The sequence below is a fragment of the Limulus polyphemus genome, unplaced genomic scaffold (genome assembly GCF_000517525.1).
Source record: "Limulus polyphemus unplaced genomic scaffold, Limulus_polyphemus-2.1.2 Scaffold2343, whole genome shotgun sequence".
NCBI classification, from domain to species: Eukaryota; Metazoa; Arthropoda; class Merostomata; order Xiphosura; family Limulidae; genus Limulus; species Limulus polyphemus.
In genome coordinates this window covers 123,074-144,633 of record NW_013667953.1, presented here as the reverse complement: position 1 = coordinate 144,633, position 21,560 = coordinate 123,074, and the positions used below count along the sequence as shown (strand labels likewise).

At 33.5% G+C, this 21,560-nt stretch overlaps 1 protein-coding gene across 1 annotated transcript in view; it reads right to left on the bottom strand.

Annotated features, from left to right (window-relative positions):
- Positions 1–21,560, bottom strand: part of LOC106466682 — a 42,194-nt gene that overhangs the window by 5,835 nt on the left and 14,799 nt on the right. Inside the window, exons 3-14 of the mRNA XM_013926977.2 lie at positions 14,550–14,642; positions 13,973–14,107; positions 13,395–13,508; positions 10,685–10,767; positions 8,206–8,308; positions 7,296–7,353; positions 6,940–7,034; positions 6,406–6,558; positions 6,038–6,194; positions 4,131–5,034; positions 2,761–3,008; positions 254–373 (exon numbers count right to left, since the gene is read on the bottom strand). Coding sequence (XP_013782431.2) covers positions 254–373; positions 2,761–3,008; positions 4,131–5,034; positions 6,038–6,194; positions 6,406–6,558; positions 6,940–7,034; positions 7,296–7,353; positions 8,206–8,308; positions 10,685–10,767; positions 13,395–13,508; positions 13,973–14,107; positions 14,550–14,642 — 2,263 coding nt within the window. The remainder of the gene's footprint in view (positions 1–253; positions 374–2,760; positions 3,009–4,130; positions 5,035–6,037; positions 6,195–6,405; positions 6,559–6,939; positions 7,035–7,295; positions 7,354–8,205; positions 8,309–10,684; positions 10,768–13,394; positions 13,509–13,972; positions 14,108–14,549; positions 14,643–21,560) is intronic.

Below are 21,560 nucleotides of genomic sequence, written 5' to 3'. Positions count from 1 at the left end.
AATTTGAAAAATAATGAAATTATATTTTTACTGTCAAGAAAATTGTTTTTATTAAAATATTCCAGAGGAATGTTTTATCCCTACCCTTTTTTTTTTTTTTATAAGTCCATTTAACTTTAAGCAAAATTTTAACCTTTCTTGCAGTCTGTTTTTCACGTATGTTACTTTCACCTAAAAGCTTATTATTTTGGAGAGCTGTATTACAATTATTTTCATAGAAGTTTTTTATTTCATAACACAGCACGAAACTTACCCGCTGCTACGTCACTCAACAATGTAGCAACTTTAAGTTGTCCTTCTTTTTCTTTCTCTTGTGATTTGATTAAAAGAGCATCGGCCTGGACACATAATTTATCACAGTCATCTCTAGCATCTACAAAAAAAAACAGGAATAGATACCAAAATCACTATTCATTCTACTTTATAAATGTGGATTATGAACACACACACAAATAAAAATAGCTTTTTACTCTTAACCATGCATTAAGTGCACACAAAATATGGCCCACTTTGCTTTCTACTATTTTATGAATACACAAAATGCAGCTCGCACTCTATATTGTTTTATAAGTACACAAAAAACTCGCATGGCTCTTTTCTGAAACATGAAGAAAATAGGAGTTATTATTTTTACTGATGTTCCTCATATATATTCATAATTGGAAGTTTTTCGACTATCATTACTTAAGTACTCAGGTATAAAAATTATTATTTTTAAACTGTGATTTCATAGTTTCCCCATACATAAATTAAACAACCAAAAATCAACACACAAAAAAGTAGACAAATCCTGAGCCTATCCAGCTGCCTGCAAAGCACTGTGAAATGACTTGACGTTTCACCAACTTTTATACCGAACTAGGGTTAGTAACAACACACCTGCTCAAGGAAATTATTCAAACTGTAATTGCTTGTTATACCAAACTAGGGTTAGTAGCAACACACCTGCTCAAGGAAATTATTCAAACTGTAACTGCTTGTTATACCGAACTAGGGTTAGTAGCAACACACCTGCTCAAGGAAATTATTCAAACTGTAATTGCTTTGAGGATACTAGTAACGATTAAAGTATTTGATAAGGCATTCCTACGTTCATTTTTATGCCCAACAAGAATTAGAAAGTTATATGATTTGATATGCAAAAGGTATCGGTATTGGAGTTCACTTCAACAATGCTCATTTGGTTTTACAGACGTTGCATCCCAATCAGTGTTCAACAATTATTATATGGTGCATGATCACCTTGAAAAAGTACAGCGTGCTTACAATGAGTGAAACCACTGAGCTAATTTATGTTCAACAACATTACTTGGAAAAGAATCCCTTGCTACAAATCGTTATTTTAGAGTATCCCATATATATATATGTATATATTCATGATGTCAGAAAAACATGTAGGTTCGAGAAGTCTTGACACAAGATGATAAAAACCCTATAACCCAAGCACTTTCAAAAGGTGGACCTCTCTTCTTCAGTGGCAAAGTGGAAATATATATATATATATATTCAATTGAAATTAAATCCAGTGAGCATACTGGCCAGTCCATTTGTTTAATACCCCCTTCTTCTAGGAAATTGCTTAATAGTTGGCACAGCATGCATCATCACTGATTTCAAGACAGTTCTGTCAAACTGAATCTGCGTATGGGAACATAAATGGTTGTAAGGCAGCATGTCTCTATCGTATGACATTCCTAGTGTCATGTCATAGCATATAAAGGTCAGTGTGGTCATTAATCCCAGACCAGCATGCCTCCACCACCATATGTGTGTACTTCCATTGTAAAATTGTGATTGGATCTGGTGTTGGCCACTCTCCAAACCTATACATGTTTTATACCTGGCTGCAGTGTGAAATATGTCTGTGAATAACACATTTGCCCACGTGTCTTTTTTAATCAATCCACACATTCTTGAAACTTCTGAAGATGAACTGTTCTGTAGTGATCAATAAGAGAAATACATCCAATCATTTGATATACAGACCAACTTTTGTAAACCCCTGTTCCAAGCAATTTACTTGCTACCTTTTCATCCAATCATTGCTCTGAAATGTTGATAGAGATGGGAAGCTGAGGCCCCACTGATTGCTTCAAACCCATACTGTCAACCACCAGTGGTCTACCCCTCTTCAAATCTAGTCAGTTCTACTGGTGACTTGAAAGCAATTTAACACAACATTTTGTGAGACTTGTAACCACTCTGCTAAGACTCATTGTGTCTCACCATCTCCTAGTGACCCTATAGAAATATCCAGATGTCTTCATTGAAATCCAGGCATGTTTCACACACTGCTGTTGTTCAAACTGCTCAGAATACAATCTATATTCTTCACTTTCATACACCACTGAAATGTACACATCAGATCACAAAACTGGTCACCATAAATAAAAATTATCTTGGGAATGCGATTAACATTGTTTAATAACAGTACTTGTGCCTTCTCATATATCAGTAAAACGTCCTTCAATCAGCCCATAAGTGGTTTGAGCATTATATATATGTTTGTAAAAATGAAAGATGTAAACATTTTAACTGAAATAACATCTAACTGATGTGGTAACATTTTATTGTACTTGTTGATACTAAACATATACCTTAATTAACACTGATATTACTATTGACAAATACAAATTTTATATTATATTGATAAGAACTATGTAAAACAAATTATTATTTAGGCACCAGACTCGTACTATGATTTTAAAATATAAATTAACATGGAATTTGTAAATGTTTTACAGTACATAAATATCTTACTTTTGGCATGACTCTCCTTCTGTAATGTTTCTACTTTACTACTTTTCTGAAAAACTGTTTGCATGCCTTCAGTAATTTGAATCAAGGAATGGTCGGTTTTAGAGGGTGAGTTTGTTCTTGCAGATTGGTAGCTTTCAGTACTTGAGAGTGAAAAGGAATCATATCCTAGGTCACCTGTCGTACCCTGGACGTTATTGTCAAAGTTAACCCTTGTCAGGTTTCCATACTGATGCAAATTGATATTTGATCTGTAAAACAAGGAAAAAATACTGTAATGGAAGGGTTGAATTCAATTACTTTTATATAAACATACAAAAAATACACAATAGTATGTTAATTTCAACATCTAATGGCAAGACGATGTGTATAATGACACCTCTTTACATCTAATGACTTTTTAAGATTCAAACAACATGCCTAGTTTTTGAAATAATATGTATATTTGTAACGAAACCATAAATAAAAAATACACCCAATTTCAGTAGAAAGCTGTAAAATCTTATAATTCAAATATAAGATATCAAAACTGTACTTTTATAAGAAAAAATATGTAATGAGATAGTTCATTCCACCTTTTCTTCCTTTTTTTTTAATTTCAAATTCACGTTAAAATTTATTTTGAAATGTTATCTAATGTTACTTTTCCCCCAAGTCCAAAATTAGCTTCGTATTTTCCACTTAACGAGATAAGTTTCACAGACAGTATGTGAATTAAATGTATCAACTTTCTTTAGTATAGCAATTTTACCATTGGGAGCCTAGAGAATGAAAAGTAAATCAAATATTTATTCATCTACAGATCTTCAATAAAAATCTGAGGGAAGTGTAAAATATAAAAAGTGGATGAAGCCCATTAAAGCCTATCACATGAATTACAGTCCTCCAACAATCTAAGCCCATTTTCGATGACGAGGAACCCACTTTGGGACTAATAATGGGTGGAGACGGCTTGAATGGGTAATGAAGAAAAACTTTAATACAACAGCAAATGTACAACGTTTCGACAAGGTTTTGTCATCACCTGATGATGACAAACCCTTGTCGAAACGTTGTACATTTGCTGTTGTATTAAAGTTTTTCTTCATTACCCATTCAAGCCGTCTCCAGCCATTATTAATCTAAGCCCATTGTTTATCATAGGGACATACTTGGTATGCCCACTATTTCTATTCCCATGTGGGTTTACTTTTATACATGTTTTTCACACTGAATCTAATAATATATGGTTTATAGGGTCTTTCTTCAATAAATATATCTAATGAATCAATAAAATATAAAAATTTAGATATTCAGTCAATTTTCCCTGGTTCCTGGCAGTACAAGTAGCCTGGTCATGTAAGAGTCAATGATGTGTTTTATGTGACACTTACCTGCTACCAGCCACCACACCAGAAAAGATATTGTCCACAGATGAGCTGCTCATTGAACTAGCACTGTTGCAGTCCCCACTCCAGTTTCCAGAATCACGTCTTCCAAATGAATTTGGAAAATCTGGGATGTCTATTTTTAAAGGTTTTTCTTGAGATTTTTCATTTTTCTCAACAGTAGTATTGCTGTAGTTACTTGTTCCAACTGCTGCAGATAAACCAACACCTCCAGTGAGTGTTTTTTGCCACTGAAGTTTCTGAGCCTTTAAAATGCTTTCAACAGCTTCTCGGCTGATATAAGTCTTTCCGTTCTCGCTGTTGGTACCCGTTCCAACTCTAGAACCAAACTGTCCGACACATAAAGGTTTTCTTTGCTGCAATACATCTTCTCCACAACTAGGCCTTAGTGGCATACCATAAAATGTACCCTCATTCATTTTCGTTCCTTGTGAATTTCTTGAAATTTCATCACTGTTACACTTGTTTTGACAGACTGAAACACTACTTTTACATCTGGAAGTTTCTACAGATAACTTATCTGAATAAGTCATTCCACTACTGTTGTGCTCATCCTGTTGCTCTGACAAAACTGAAGCTGATGAATGTTTCAAGTAATTCTGGAAATAGTGAGGTTTCCATTCACATGATAGATTTGTTTGTGAGGGGTGAGACTGTTTAAAAGATAAGTGCCTACCATTTTTGTTTGAGACAACGTTTGCTAAAGAACTTTGCCTGAATTGAGAATGAAAATGATTTTTCACAGAACGACAAGATAACTCCCCACTGGGAGTTATAGCTCTTCTTGGCTGTACACTAGTAATATTTTCCTGAGAAGTTTCAGGGTTTGGAGTGAAAGCTCGTCTGTGGTTTCCACTAGAAGAATATACGTCTTCTTTGGAAAAAATATCTGCAAAAAAGGTTATGCAGAATGTATTAATCAGTACAAGTTAAAACTTATAATAAAATGCATGTCCAGAAGATTAACTTCACATTACTTATATGGTTTGTATATACAGTACTGAGTCACCACAAGTGCAAACCATGGCTCCATAGGTGACATGGTTAGCACTTCCAAATTTGGTTCACTTCAAATTCCTGAAATTCAGCTGTGTAATCCAACAAGGTTAAAATTTATGGCTGGAAGGCTTTACAAAGCCTTTCCAAAGAGAAGTATTCATAAAGTAAGATCTGAAGGAAATGAGCCTTCAGTGTTCTACATGGAAGTGGACAACTGACACAACAGAGCATTATGGCTAGCAGTGGGCTTTAAAAACACACACCAACTAATCCAGAGCAATGGCCACATACACAAAGTGAAAGCTTTGTTACAAAAGCAAACCTCCCCTACCAAACCTAAACATTCATATTTCCTAATACGGTCAACAATTTAATAAATAAAGATTTAAAGTTCATATGCCGTATCTGGAAATCAATGGTTGTATACAACTGAAAAATTATCAAAGAAACTTTAATTATAGCAGTTACATACACACATGTGCCTTTAATATGTTTAAACATAACCATGGAAACTTATCAAGATGTGTAGTCTAAGACTGACTTTGTCAACCTTTGCTGAAATGTGTTACAGTTGAAGTGTCAGGCAGCAATGCGTAATTATGGCCATCTGGCTTAGCATGCTTGACAATGGAGGAAGAATTTCCATGGACAACATGAGACTCAAAAACATCATTCTTATAAAGTGTGATTAACCCATGCGTTAATTCCATATCTTATCAGAAAATTATGTTATATGAATATCATTTTTAAAATACGATAGTTGGCTTCAAATAACAAACTCTAGGATTTTCTTATAGTATTAATGTTATTTTCAGTTATAAAATCTGGATGTGTCACTACATGTAGCCTTGACTGTTCAATGTTTGAAATTATCCTTTGGCATTGTAACTTACCTTTCTGTGGTTTACTGTGCCCTGCAACTACGGTAACACTTTTTGGAGCAGTTTCTGATGAGACGGGACTCCCCTGTGGATCAACATACAAAAGCAGAAGTGGCTGAAAATGTCCTCTGTAACATTTGTCCACTACTTGATCCCATTTCGGGCCAATCTGAGGAGAAAGTATATCAGTGAAATGAATACCATGATTCATGTACGTATTTTCGTCTTGCACCTATCGTTATGAATGATTATATATAACTGTATTTGTTCATTTAAATTGTATTCGTAACAAACATAAACATAGAAAGGAACCTGTTTGTGAATTAAAAGTACGACCATGAGCATATATCATTATATACTGGATCAACAACAGAAATTACCTCACAAACTGCAGCATCATCAAAATATATCCAAATTCGTAGCTTGGTGTGGAAAAAAAACGTGGAATAATGTTTACCATAGTACGTAACAATCCCTACCAACTGGTGGGTAGCACCCCTTGCCCAACTTCCATCAACAACTGAGTGGAATGTCTGTAGCAAAATAATAAGTAAAGTTACATTTAAAATATTCAAGTTCACATCCTGACAAATTATGGAATAAAATATTAAGATTTGTTAATTTATTAAGTTTTCAAATAAATGTCTAAAATAGTTTTCAATTCCTGTGTTTAACAATTACCTACCAAACCATCATTGTGTTATTAAGAAAATAACCTATTTAAAAAAAAACTGAAAAATGATCTAACATCTGTATCAAAACAGTAGAGAATAGTCATATGTTGCTAGCTAATACCACTAATTGATGTATTTTCAATAACAAAAGAGTATACTTTAATTTCTACACAGACTGTTTCATCACGACTTTCTACAATTTATTGTCCATTTGTGTGACAAAATCTTGATTCAACTTACATCTTGCAAACTTATTTTCAAGCCTATGGCTTTGATAACATCCATGATGTGATCCAAAGTTGGATTTTCCGAATCCCATACTACTCCAATACTCACTAGAACCAAAGACAAAGAATACTTTGACTGCATTACCAAAAACATGTTAACACGCAAAGAATAAATACATTGAAATATTAATGAAATATTTTTATTGATTAATTTACTTTAAACAGACTTTTAACAAGGAAAATAATCTTTTTTTGTTAGAACTATAATTTTTTTAACTAAATCAGACAAAAAATAAATAAATATTGAGGAATAATGATAAAGCTCCTCGACCTTTAGATAACCAATAATAATATTATGGATCAATTTACCTATTTCTGGATGATTCATTAAAGCTCTACATATCTGTATTTTGGCACCACAAGCACTCTAAAAAAGAGAAAATATTATAATAAATAAAGCAATAAAAATTTATAGCTTAAAAAATAGGTAACTATAAACACCTTAATAAATTATTTTATATTCATCAACATTTTTATAACAGAACAGTAACCACCTTTTTTTTTGTAGTTCTTAAATCAAATATATTGCATTGGATAACAAGCCCATGCACACAATATAAATTTCTGTTTGTGTTTAAGCACAATGCTACACAACAGACTATCTACACTGTGCCAATCATGGGTATCAACCCCCAATTTTTAGTGTATATACTCTCACGCTTACTGCTGAAGGGGAGGCTGCTTGAAAATATATCACTTACTAGTAGATAAAATTACATATGATAAAGACGAGTCTTGTTTTACTGAGAAGTACAGAAACACTAATACTGATTGAAGATGAAACATTTAAAAAAAACTAAACATAAACTCTTAAAAAATGGTTTTTGTTTTAAATGCAAAGATACGCAATGAGCTACCTGTATGTACTGTGTCTACTATGGGGATCAAACCTAAAATTTTAGCATTATATATAAGTCATTACTTTTACCGGTAAACCAAAAGGCATGGACAAAGGATAGTTTTCAGATGATAATTAACAAAACTAACAACTATACGTATAAATTACTGTTTAACAATGTCATTATAAACTTTTATTAAACATGAAAAACAATCATGTTGATATAATTAAGTTATTTCACATAATGATTAGATATATATATATATATACTATTTTTCTCTTTTGCAAAATGTTTGGAGTGATAAGAAAAATGTATAACTCCAAATGAAAATTCACTAATAAATAAGATGTAACTGTAAGATTTCTTTAAAAAACACTCACAGGACAGTTCCGTACTTCTCCCATACTTCCTGCTTGCCGTAATAACTGACCAAAGGCCTGGGTGGGATCTATTTTCTGTGATATCATCAGGCTTGCTTGAGAACTAAGGTGTGACAGAAAAACAACAACATTTATTTCAACTTCTGAAAATAACAATATTTCTTTAAGTGTTAAAAATGTCTCTTAGGTTTCAACAATACAGTTGGAATTTTTTAATACTAAAACAAAAAAATTATTTGTACTTTTGTCTATGATACATTCCAATACTCTATTCACTGTAAGATAAAAAGGAAAGCAAAAGCCAATAAAAATATAAAGTAAAATATGAATTTAATCATCAGATAAAATAATTTTGAAATGTTTAGTCATATTTCTTTTGGAAAAAAAGGCCTGCTATCTATTTTACACCTTTTAACCATCTATTGTTTAAGTCTTCACAGTGAACCATTAGATTCCTTATTGCATTTAATAATTAATTACTCTCTCTTAACGAGCCATTTTTTGGGCCTTACAACTACTCATCCTTTTAACCCTCCCTATATTATATCAGTTTCAACCTTACTTATACCCCCCAGTAGCACAGCGGTATGTCTGTGGACTTGCAACGATAGAAACCGGGTTTCGATACCCGTTGTGGGTAGAGCACAGATAGCCCATTGTGTAGTTCTGTGCTTAATTTCAAACAACAACAAACAAACAACCTTACTTACTTATTTGTTGAACTAGTTATATATTTAGTCAACTAAAAACAAAGATCCTCTCAATTCCTAAAAAAAAGAATTTGACTACACAGATAATGGGGGGTTGTTTCTTGACTCATATAGGCTTTTATATTACTTCTAGAATTTTCTGGAAATTAAGCTCTAAGACAATTCTGCACATTACATCGTACGTTTAAAACATGACAAAGAATAAATGCACCCCATGTAGTATAAATAAATACAAACCTAAAACACTCATAGTGCAAACCACATGGAGTTGGAATGATATGGATTTGTGGTTACAAAGAGTTAAAATGATCAGGTAGGTAACTGCATGTCACATCTCAACCTATGCTGTGAGTAATATAAATCCACCCGAAGTGGCATATAGTAGGTTTAATTCTTTGTTTACTATCTGCCACCATCTTTAATTTTTGAACTGCCAACCACAGGGAAGGCAACTGGATGGCATCACCTACTATTTTAAAGTATATTTTTAATCTAAAATTGGCAGCCGTGTGGAAAATTCTGACTAGAAATGCATATAATTTAAAAGAATGTGGATGCAATCATAGGCAGTCTGGCACTTTTACTGGTAACTGCTAAATGTCAATTAATAAGTAGCCCACACTCCACTGGGATTGGTCTGTTGGTAATTGACTAGAGTGACCAGCCCTTGCCCCTAATTTAAAAAATGGTTATTACAAGTTTGAAATAATTTAACTTTTATTTAATTTACTTCCAACTTATTGAACGTTCCACACTGTTTCCAAATATATTAACATTGGCATTGTTTTTGAAATAATTTCAACTACTTTTTTTGGTGATAGACACATATTCACCAACTGCTATAGGTCTACTTCAGGACTACTAAGTAACAAACATGTGCAGACCTGGGTTTTTCATCATGAACAGACAGAATTTTTTAGAGAATTTGGCATTGTTTTTGAATTATTACAACTACTTTTTTTGGTGATAGACACATATTCACCAACTGCTATAGGTCTACTTCAGGACTACTAAGTAACAAACATGTGTAGACCTGGGTTTTTCATCATGAACAGATGGAATTTTTGAGAGAATTTGGTGTCAGGAGAGTACGTATTAAAACAATGAGCAAGTCAATTGGACATTCTGTGCATCCTGAAAACTTTTCTCAGCACACTAGGACTAACTAAGACACTAATAATAAAAAGAAAGCATTGTCTACTAGGATATAAAAATAATATCAGCAAGCATAACTTCTTCAGTAAAAGCAGTGGAAATAAAAAACTAATAACAAAATTAAGCAGTTTATTGATTAGAACATTAACAACAGAAAACTACAAAAAAAAAAAGAGACTGATAATGAAAGTAAATACAATTCAATAAATAAGAACAGAAGACAAAATAAACTAAGAAACTAATAACAATAGTAAATACAGTTTAACAAATAAGAGTGGGAGCAAATGCAAACTAAGAAACCAATAACAAGAACAAACTAAAATAAAACTTAAGTACGGTAGTTTCACAAAAGTTGCTGATATGAAAAATAATGTAATATCTATTATTAGAAATGAAAAATAATAATAGCTCCTTGATTTTATAATAGTTTTCTGCATTTTACTGTAGATGGTTCCATAAATATTGACAAAAGGTAAAAATATTATAAGATATTCAGTACATAAAAAAGCTCAAAACAGAAATAACACTTCAAAAAAAGGGAAAAAAGACAAAGCATAAGTATAGTTTATCCATGTTTATATTTAAAATGCATAAGTAACTGTTAAGAGACTCACCACAGAGCCGATGATGAAACATAATGGACCATCTGAGTGAAAGACAATGGTTCAGAAGTTGCTCCACACACGTGACACACATTCTAAAGAAAAAAACAAAAAAAACTATACAAATCAGCTGAAAATATTTTTATACCAATAAGATGTTGTTTTTTTTCATGACTAGCCAGCCTAAACATCATGTCTGGAGGCTAGAATCAGTTAACATGTTCAGTGCTAAGGACGTGCATGTGTGCATTTAGCATTTGTTCTCATATGTTCATGATGCACATGTGTATCGTAAATACAAAAATGCAAAAATTAAATGTTTTAGATTTGTTATTATTACAATTGTTTACACTGAGCACAACGATACTGCACTAAAACTCTTATTAGCACTTGTCATAGATGAAGATGATGCCAAGCATCGCAGCACTCAACATGTTAATAAGCTGTTCATCTGGTTATGAAGAGGTTCAGTTTGTTATATTAAAATGATTTTGGAACTTCACAACGTCATTACAGTCCGGTCATGCTCTATCTGACGACCTTGCAGCACAGTTTCCATTGCTAAGACTCTGTCATAAATGCTGTCATGTCCATAGCACATTACTCTTCCCTGCCTGCTTTCCATACTCCATCTAGTGCACTAGAATAACAGTTTGCTAGCTCTCACAGAAATCTATGATCAGTATATCTTCATATGGAATAGCATAATTACCCATTTCATTCCCTAGCTGCTTGAGATATGCAATAATTGAATAAGAGGTGTGACTGGAAGCTTATCTTGGTAAACCAACCCATACCATATTGACTTCATTTCCACGTGTAGATCTTTCTTGATTGTGTTGAATGCTATTGCTTGAGGCATGTTCATGGATTATTATCTATTAAAACACCCCACACTTTGCTTACTACAGTTGTGTTACAATTTCTTGCGGGTTTCTTTCTGGATGACTCTAATGCCTCAGAATCCCCCATATTTCTTTGTTTTTCCAATGCCATGACATATAAAGGATATCCCCATCTTGGAAATTTTAAACTCTCCATTCAAATACACCTTTATCAGCTGAATATGTGAACATTTTGCATTGTAATGGGCTTTTATCTACTTCTCCCAAAAGTGATCAATTTTCGGTGTCATCACACAACCCAAGAAACAGCAAAAAGTATCAAAATATAGCTCCATTAAATGTTATTCCACCACAGTTTTATATAGGCTGTACTTGTCACATGACTTGCTGATTTGCATAATCAAAATTGTTTTAGCATAATATACTGAATCTTCTGTATTTCTATACTATTACCTTGAATATTTCACGACAAGGTAGTTTAAACATTTTATCTCGAGACTAGAATTAGCCAACAAACTATACATTAAATTATACTTCTATACCAATAACAAGAATTTTTCCAGAGTAACTAATCTTAACATTAAATATAAAGGTTAGAATCAACGGAAAAAATATTCAAGAAATTATATTTCTATACTAAAAACACCTAGATGTTTCATAACTAGTAAGTACAATTATGTCTAGATATTTCATGACTAGCCAGTATTAAAAATTATATATAAGGATGTTAGATTTAGTTGAAGAACTGTCCATTAATTTATATTTCTAGACAAAATCCAGATGATTCATAAATAACAAGTGTAAGTATTATGTATTATATATGTATTAAGTATTATGTCTGGGGACTAGAATCAGCTTTATATATATATATATCATAGTTTTGTAAAATGTTTTGTGGAAAACCTGGAGTTCATTGTTTTTAAACACTATTGTTACGACAGTGGGGGTCACGTGACGAGTATTCTAGAAGATTCGCTAGTGTGTTACGACAGCGGAAGTCAAGTGACGCTGGTAGCACGTGTTGAGAGTCTTAGAAGTTTCTAAAACAGGCAGTATTATCGTATGTAAGTGTGCTAGACAGTGAGAGACAGATTGAGGCAGAGACGAAGCAGGCAGAGAGAAAGAAAGACGGCGATTACGGTCGGCGGGAACTGAGGATAGCAGACACAGAGATCGGAACTATAGTTGGTGGGGACAAACAATTAAGTCTAAGCGCGATAGAAAGTGAGTGAATTATTGTGAACTATAGTGTGTGTAACTGTGAAAATTAAGTGCATTACAAAGTGGTATTGAGGAAGAATAAACAAGTTTTATAAAAAAAGGACTTGTATCTAAGAAGAATTAACAAACAAACATACAGAGACATAACACTATTTACATTTAAATTGGATTAAAAAATAGTATATATATATATATATCTGCTTACCTACCTATCTAAATAAGACTACCTATTAGACATTGTTAAAGAAGATCCTTTCCCTTATATTTAAAAAACATCATCTGGTTCGATTACAACACCAGTTTCAAACTCCTGTACTGTAGTCCTGGCCATCACATGTTGTGAACAGCTATAACTTTCTATTACTTAAAATCTAGAGTTTAAAAGATACTCTGTCATTTTCACTCTACAGTTTTCGAACTAACAATGTTGTGATAAAGCAATATATATACCCTATCCTGAATAACAAGTAAATTTTAGCATTTACCTAATTTTATTTATTCATGTTTGGTTTCACTGTAAGTATCATGTTTAATAGCAACCAAAGACATTAAACTAAAACATGTAAAACTTTATTACATATAATGAGTTTAAGCACCTGAAATGACTGGACGTTATAGGTTGGATGACAAGATAAATAACATTCACAACTGTTTACCTGTTCTACTAAAGTCATAGCAAATTTCTGATGAGCAATACAGTGAGTTAGAGTACACATGTCTTCTGGTTCTTGGTTGGCTATGTGAAAGTGGATCCTCATAAGAATATTCTCCTATAACATAATGAAATTATATGATTATCGTAATGCACATTTACACAATATAAATAAGCACATTAATCAATCCTCAAAACTAAGCAAATAAAATAAAGAGAAATGATAAACTATTATTTTATTCCCGAGCAATTCATTCTCAAACAACCTGAGTTTAACATTCCTTTAGCATAGAATATCAAAGATGACCGAGAATCGTTCTATTTTGCTCAGAAAGAAGACTCTATTTCCAGAGAAGTGATTGTTTCCAGCTTTTCTGAAACTTTTAGTACATGTTAAATTTTTATTATGAGAAAATACTAAGTATTAGTACCCCTTAAAAAAATCTAAAAAAGAATGATTGTCCTCATATGCAACCCCCCTACTTGTCCTAACTCAAATTATAACTTATATCATTGTGACAAAAAAATCTTTACTCTGATTTTGTTTGTGTTGAGAAAAACAAATACATAACACATTCTTACAAAGCATTCTGCTGCATCATCCATGAAACCCAGTTGAAAACGACGTTGGTCAAAAAATGTTTCTGCTAAAGCACGTCTCAAAGCATCTGGTGGTAAAGCAGACTCTTGGCTATATTGGAATTGAGCAAAGAGTTCCTACATAGAAACATAAATTTTCATTTGATTTTTGTTTTCATTTAAAGAAGAAGGTTGGGCTGCAAATTATTACTGCATTAAGTGCTAAAAATACATTTTGCTTTTGAAAATTATAAAGATTTACCCATAAGCAATTATTGAATCATGAAAATGACAAGTATTAAAATTGATAGTATGTAATATTGGCATTTCAAAGAATTGAAGTTCTAAATTCATTCTGCTCATATAAAAGGCATACAAAAGTCATAATGTTATTATTTCTTGTGAAGGACCACAACTATTCTATGAAATATATAACTCTCATTCTCTCTGTATGTGTCTTTTATTTCTTAATTTTACAGTCTTTGAAAGCGTTATAACCTCACCAAGACACAGCTAAAATTAAGTGTACCTCTTGAAACATGCACAGTAAACTTTGTTGGTGATCCTTCTTTGAACATACCTTTAATGCACAAAATATACACGATTCTCCCATACACGCATGTCCTTTGATCTCTCGGAAACTTCTCCGGAATATATCCAAATGCCAAAGAACCTGTAACAATTAAAAATATGTTTCTTAACTTCACTGTGATTTACCATAACAAGCTATAAAAATAACATTTTAAAGCAATGTCTTATTAACACGCCTTGGTGATAAACACTAAACGAGTTAAGTCAAGCATGAAACTACTAAAGCTATAAACCTGTTTAAAAGTTCTCACAAAGAGTACAGTTTTAAATGTGGCAGTAAGCAAGGCATTAAACTGAAACTCTCAACTAAATAGGATAATTTGGTACTAAGGAAAAATATCTTTATCAACCAGATAATCTTTAAAATGGTTATGATACACTATAAATGAAATTCTACACAAAACAAAACATATGTAGTTGTTGAAACATCGGAAATAAACTTCAGCCAACTTTAAAAAAACTTCACCAATTGAAAGAATAGGAGGGCTAAAGTTAACATAATGGTTTTATACTGGTATTACAACAGTGAAGTCTAGGCATAATATGGCGGTTTGAAACCGGTACTACAACTGAACTGTACAATATGTCTTTTTGGTGTCAGATGTAAGGAAAATTATCTCACCATATCAATCATATGTCCACCTTACTTACATCAAAGTAACTATAAATACATTGATGGTTGTTTTAGTTCATAACAATGAGATAATGATACAGTAAGTCAATTATTATTTGACCATCAAGACTTTATATTCCAGTTCTTCATCTTCATTGAAGTTCGGTCTATCTTTTGGACCAGGGAGGGTCAGGTTCAGCATAGACCTCTTATTCCCTCTAACTTTTTATTCTGTATATTGGTTTGAATTTCGCACAAAGGGCTGTCTGCACTAGCAGTGTCCTAACTTAGCAGTGAAAGACTAGACGGAAAGCAGCTAGTCAACACAACCCACTGCCAACTCTTGGGCTACTCTTTTACCAACAGATATTGGGATTGACTGTCACATTATAACGCTCCCACGGCTGAAAACAGCTAGCTAACACGCCCATCGCCAACTCTTGGGCTACTCTTTTACCAATAGTGGGACTGACCGTCACATTATAATGCCTCCACGGCAGAAAGGGCATGCTCGATGACAGGGATTTGAACCCGTGATCCTAAGACTGCGAGTCAAGCACCCTGACCACCAGGCCATGCCTGCCATCTAATATTCTACAAGGATTTTAATTATAATGGACGAATATATATTGGGTGTCTACCTAGTTATCTATGTACGATTATATAGCACTTAATGCTGTATCGTTGAAAATATAGTTTTTTCTAGATTTTCATCAAAAATGTTTAGTTCGGTTGCAGTACTCATCTTCCACTTGTTAATTTGTCGAATTGATTTTTTACTTTTAGTTGAACCTTTATGTTTGACTATAGGCCAGGCGTGGCCAAGTAGGTATCGAGATGGACTGTGAATCCGAGAGTCCACGGTTTACGTCCCATTACCGCAGAATCACGCTTCGAACTTTGGATGTGAATAAAAGGCAATTCCCGCTATTAGATTATAGTAGTCCAAGAGCTGGTGGTCGGTGATGTTTGCTAGCTATCTTCCTCTGTCCTCAAAATTGGGGACGGCTGGCACAGGTAGCCCAGACGATTATCCGAAACAAACAAGTATTTTGATTATTCTATATTTTAACCAAATTATCATAGTTCAAAATAAATAACTGATGTTTGTTAATACACGTATCATTATCAACTGTTTGTCACTTTGGTAATTATTTATAATACAATGGCGGGACAGTTTCATATAAAATATATTCTGTTGAAATCTTTAAGATATATAATGGAGGCCTAAATTAAATTTGTATTCTTGAGCACTGATGCGACCTGTCAGAAGCTATATCTTTAATAAATATTTTTTCAATCTAAATCTAACGAGATTTAATTGTTCTAATTAACGATTTTGTGTATACAACAAAATTTAGTTGTGTCAGTTGGGCACGATAAATCACAAATTACTTAATTCTTTTACTGCCTTATTTATAAACAAATAATTCTTGTATATATTTACTCACACACACAAAATGACACATGCTTTAATATTTCATTATTTATCCCAAACGGGTAAACATTGAGAAGGAGGAATACCTTTGCTTCATTTTGATCCAAAATCCCAAACTCACATTGCAGTAGTGCTCTAAAGAAGAGGGAAACATATTTTTGCATATGGCAGTGAGAGTTAAAAAAGTGATTGACAATCCATCATTAGAGTATAGTTTGTTTTGAATTTCGTGGCCTATCTGCGCTAGCCGTCCCTAATTTAGTAGTGACAGACATGAAGAAAGGAAGCTAGTCAACACCACCCACCGGCAACTCTTGGACTATTTTTTTACCAACGAATAGTGGATTGATCGTAACTTATAACGCCCCCCACGGCTGAAAGGGCGAGTATGTTTGGTGACGGGGATTCAAACTTGTGGCCCGCAGGTTGCGAGTCGAGCGCCCTAACCACCAGCCATCATTAGAGAACATATGAATAAAAATAAGATTCTCCATATTACTGATTAATGGTTCTTTGTGGATTTTATTTTGGTGTTAATTTTGTTTCAATTTGTATAACATCACGTCGTAAATATATATATATATATCAAGTATGTATTACAGTTTGAATTTTTGTATTTTTGGAAAATTGACGTTGAAGTACCGATGCACTTTCTTGTGACATTCGTAAAGCCGTTCCACAACCATTAAGACATCTTACATAAGTTAACACAACTGTTTAAGAAAATAATATTACTTCTCAAGACAACAGAAATACATTTACTGTGTAACTTCTTAACTCATATAAAGATTAAAGTTTCGGAAACGTTTCTTATTTCGTGGTGAGGTACGAACTTCTTGATAGGCCTTAGGCATTATAATTATGTATTCCACAGCTTCTGTTCACAACAGCCTACTCCCTTCATTAAAATCCTTCAGGTACAGTAAAGGACTTGTAAAGATTAATTATGAATCTATAATAAACCATAAATATATATATATATACATTCACACGTTTTCTTATTTAATAAAAAAAATTTAAGGCCTCTTTTTACATATTCCTTATATCTGTGCATGCGTTTGTTTGTTGTTGTTTCGATATGGCCATCGTAATTCAAGAAAGGTATGCATCATTTGGCTATTCGCTTTTGTGCCCTCACTGTTGTATTAGTCATCTATTACAAATAGCGTCCCGCTTAACAAACACATTAAAGAGGGACATAAAGAATATCAAAACACGCTGAACAGTTACAACCCAGTTTTGCGAGTACTACAGCCAAAGTACACTTCGAAGCGTCACACAACAGTGACATTTATCACAGGGTAGTTGCAACCCAAATGTTGACTTTTGAGAGCGTTTGTAGTGTTAGCTTTCAATCGTTAAAAGAAACCACACTTATTTTGTTATTAATACTTGACATATATATCCCACAATGCAAATATCATTTCTTAATAACAAATCAAACACTAACAAGTAGATAACAAAAGCGTTCATGAAAAATGTTATCAGCCGAGATTTCTGAGATAATCACTTTGCTTGTGGTTTAGCCTTCAAACTCGGAAACATTTTATCACTTTTATATTTTTTTCCTTATACAAGTTAAATATCAGCTTTCCACACAAAACGAATTCGGTTGGAAGTTTCAGAAGAGAATGGGACCGTTGGAGGAGGACGTGTACGGTATTGGAGGATATGTACGGTAGTGTCTGTCAGTGTAAGTATCGTGGCGGCCGGAGAGTTTTGGTAATTTTCTGACAAAAACCTAGCATCTGTTCCTACTGGATTTCTTACCAATGTTCAGAATTATGTAAACATACGAAATCTGAACAGTATATTTTCTGACACTACTTCCAAACTATGGATGTATATATAACAGTCTGACATTGCTATGAACTTCTTACAGTTTGGGACACCAACAACAATAAGTCAAAGTCTGTGGATTTCAGGTTTCGTGGTTCGCGCCCTATTACCACCTAAAACATTCTTCTCTCCACTCTGAAGCCGAGGGTGTGTTATAAGACTGACAGTCAAACCCACTTTATGGTCTAACAAAAGTGGCCTAAATGTTAGCAGCGGGTGGTGGGGACTAGCTTCCTTCCCTCTTAATTCAAAATTAGGGACGTCTAGAGCAGATATCCCTCAATCGGCTGTACACGAAGTTAAAGAAATAATTCTTGATTTATAATTAGAAAGGAAACAGAGAGCGTATAAGAGAAAAGAAAGACAATATGCAATACGGCTTTATAGTTGCCGGGTGTTTACCTAAACAAAGGTATATTATTGTTTAAAATGTTGTAAATTTAAAAATTAGAAATATAGTGTAAACACGTCATTAATAATTTTTACTAGTCTATTTTCCCAAAGTTCGTCAGAAGAGAGAACATAAAACGACAAGGGTTAGAAGTTGAAATTAAGTAATTAAGTTCGTCAAAGCAGGTATACGTTTGTTTGTTTGTTTGAATTTATGCACAAAGCTACACAATTACTTCATTACAGGTGTTGTTATTTACTAAAAGCATTTTCTAAAATATATTCTTGTATTGATTAAAGCCTGAACAAATTGCTTTAGTCCATCTAAAGAATTGGTCTTTGATGCTGGAAAAGAGCTTGTTTGTTTGAAGTTAAGCACAAAACAACACAATGGGCTATCTGTGTCTGCCCACCACGGGTATCGAAACCCGGATTCTAGCGTGGTAAGTCCGCAGACATCCCGCTGTGCCACTCGGGGGCTGGAAAAGAGCAAGGCAGAAAATAGAACAGTAATAGTTGTTGAACTCATCTAATTACTCATTTCTCGTTATAGATTACATTTCAATATGGTGTGTTATCTGTATAAATATAACAGTATCGTCTGTTTTATGTAACTACTTCGCAGGGTGTGGATGGATCTTCCCCAAAATTGGTATGGAGGTTCATTAGATCCATGCGGGGGTACATGCAAATTTTCAGTTTTGCATTTTGCGTTTTTTACCACTACTTCGCCGCCTGTAGGTGGAACTTCACCAAATTTGGTATGGAGGTTCATTCGGTTCGTGGAGAGTTTCATACAAATTTTCAGCTTTGCATTTTGTGTTTTGCGGTTCTTATGAGCGTTTTTGAGTTTTTTTTGTTTTTGTTTTACAATTACATATAAGACAAGCAACTTTTCATGTCTTAAGATAATCTTTCGTTAATCATATATTTACATAATTTCCGTCCAGGGGGCGGTTACTCCAGCTAGTTTTAAAATTAATTGAAAACAAGATTGCACCCTTAAAAGGATTCGAACTCTAAATGTCAGCGGAAAATACCTACACGGATGCAGTTACACAATTCCTTTGTTTCAGATTTTCGAAATGCCCTCTAGGTCCCCGAGGTCATCAGTTTCAACCTAACGGCTGTTGAGAGCAATTCATGTTTAAAATCTACAATATGTAAACATATATGTAAAAATGTGCTACAGTTATCAAAGCCTAGTTCAGATTGTATTTACTAATGGAATTTTGTTTCGTTCCGATCCTCCTTTGTTTGCAATGTTTTGTCTCTCTCACAGAAGACGAAGAACAATAATTTTACTACTTTTTAACTATTTACTTCCCTTGATCTAAAACAGGGATGAAATTGATGTTGTTAACGTGATGTAACAGTGTTTAGCCAAAAATTTGGCCCAGGGTATAGATAGAGTTCACGGGAGTTTTTCTCCACCTAACAACTTGGCTGGAATAGCTACTGTCCTCTAGGTCTCTCATCTGACTCTGCTTTATACAAACACATTGTGGTGTTTGTCACTGAACTATCTCTACATCTCAACAGTACACTGTTTAACGTTAGTCTCTGAACTATCTCTACATCTTAACAATACACTGTTTAACGCTAGTCTCTGAACTATCTCTACATCTTAAGAATACACTGTTTAACGTTAGTCTCTGAGCTATCTCTACATATCAACAGCACACTGTTTAACGTTAAACAGTGTACTGTTGAGATGTAGAGATAGTATAGAGACAAACGTTAAACAGTGTACTGTTGAGATGTAGAGATAGTATAGAGACAAACGTTAAACAGTGTACTGTTGAGATGTAGAGATAGTATAGAGACAAACGTTAAACAGTGTACTGTTGAGATGTAGAGGTAGTATAGAGACAAACGTTAAACAGTGTGCTGTTGATATGTAGAGATAGCTCAGAGACTAACGTTAAACAGTGTATTCTTAAGATGTAGAGATAGTTCAGAGACTAGCGTTTGTCTCTATACTATCTCTACATCTCAACAGTACACTGTTTAACGTTTGTCTCTATACTATCTCTACATCTCAACAGTACACTGTTTAACGTTTGTCTCTATACTATCTCTACATATCAACAGTACACTGTTTAACGTTAGTCTCTATACTATCTCTACATCTCAACAGTACACTGTTTAACGTTAGTCTCTATACTATCTCTACATATAAACTGTTAACGTTTGTCTCTATACTATCTCTACATCTCAACAGTACACTGTTTAACGTTTGTCTCTATACTATCTCTACATCTCAACAGTACACTGTTTAACGTTTGTCTCTATACTATCTCTACATCTCAACAGTACACAGCTTAACGTTTGTCTCTATACTATCTCTACATCTCAACAGTACACTGTTTAACGTTTGTCTCTATACTATCTCTACATATCAACAGTACACTGTTAAACGTTTGTCTCTATACTATCTCTACATTTTACCAATACACTGTTTAACGTTTGTCTCTATACTATCTCTACATATCAACAGTACACTGTTAAACGTTCGTCTCTATACTATCTCTACATCTCAACAATACACTGTTTAACGTTTGTCTCTATACTATCTCTACATCTCAACAGTACACTGTTTAACGTTAGTCTCTATACTATCTCTACATCTCAACAGTACACTGTTTAACGTTTGTCTCTATACTATCTCTACATCTCAACAGTACACTGTTTAACGTTTGTCTCTATACTATCTCTAC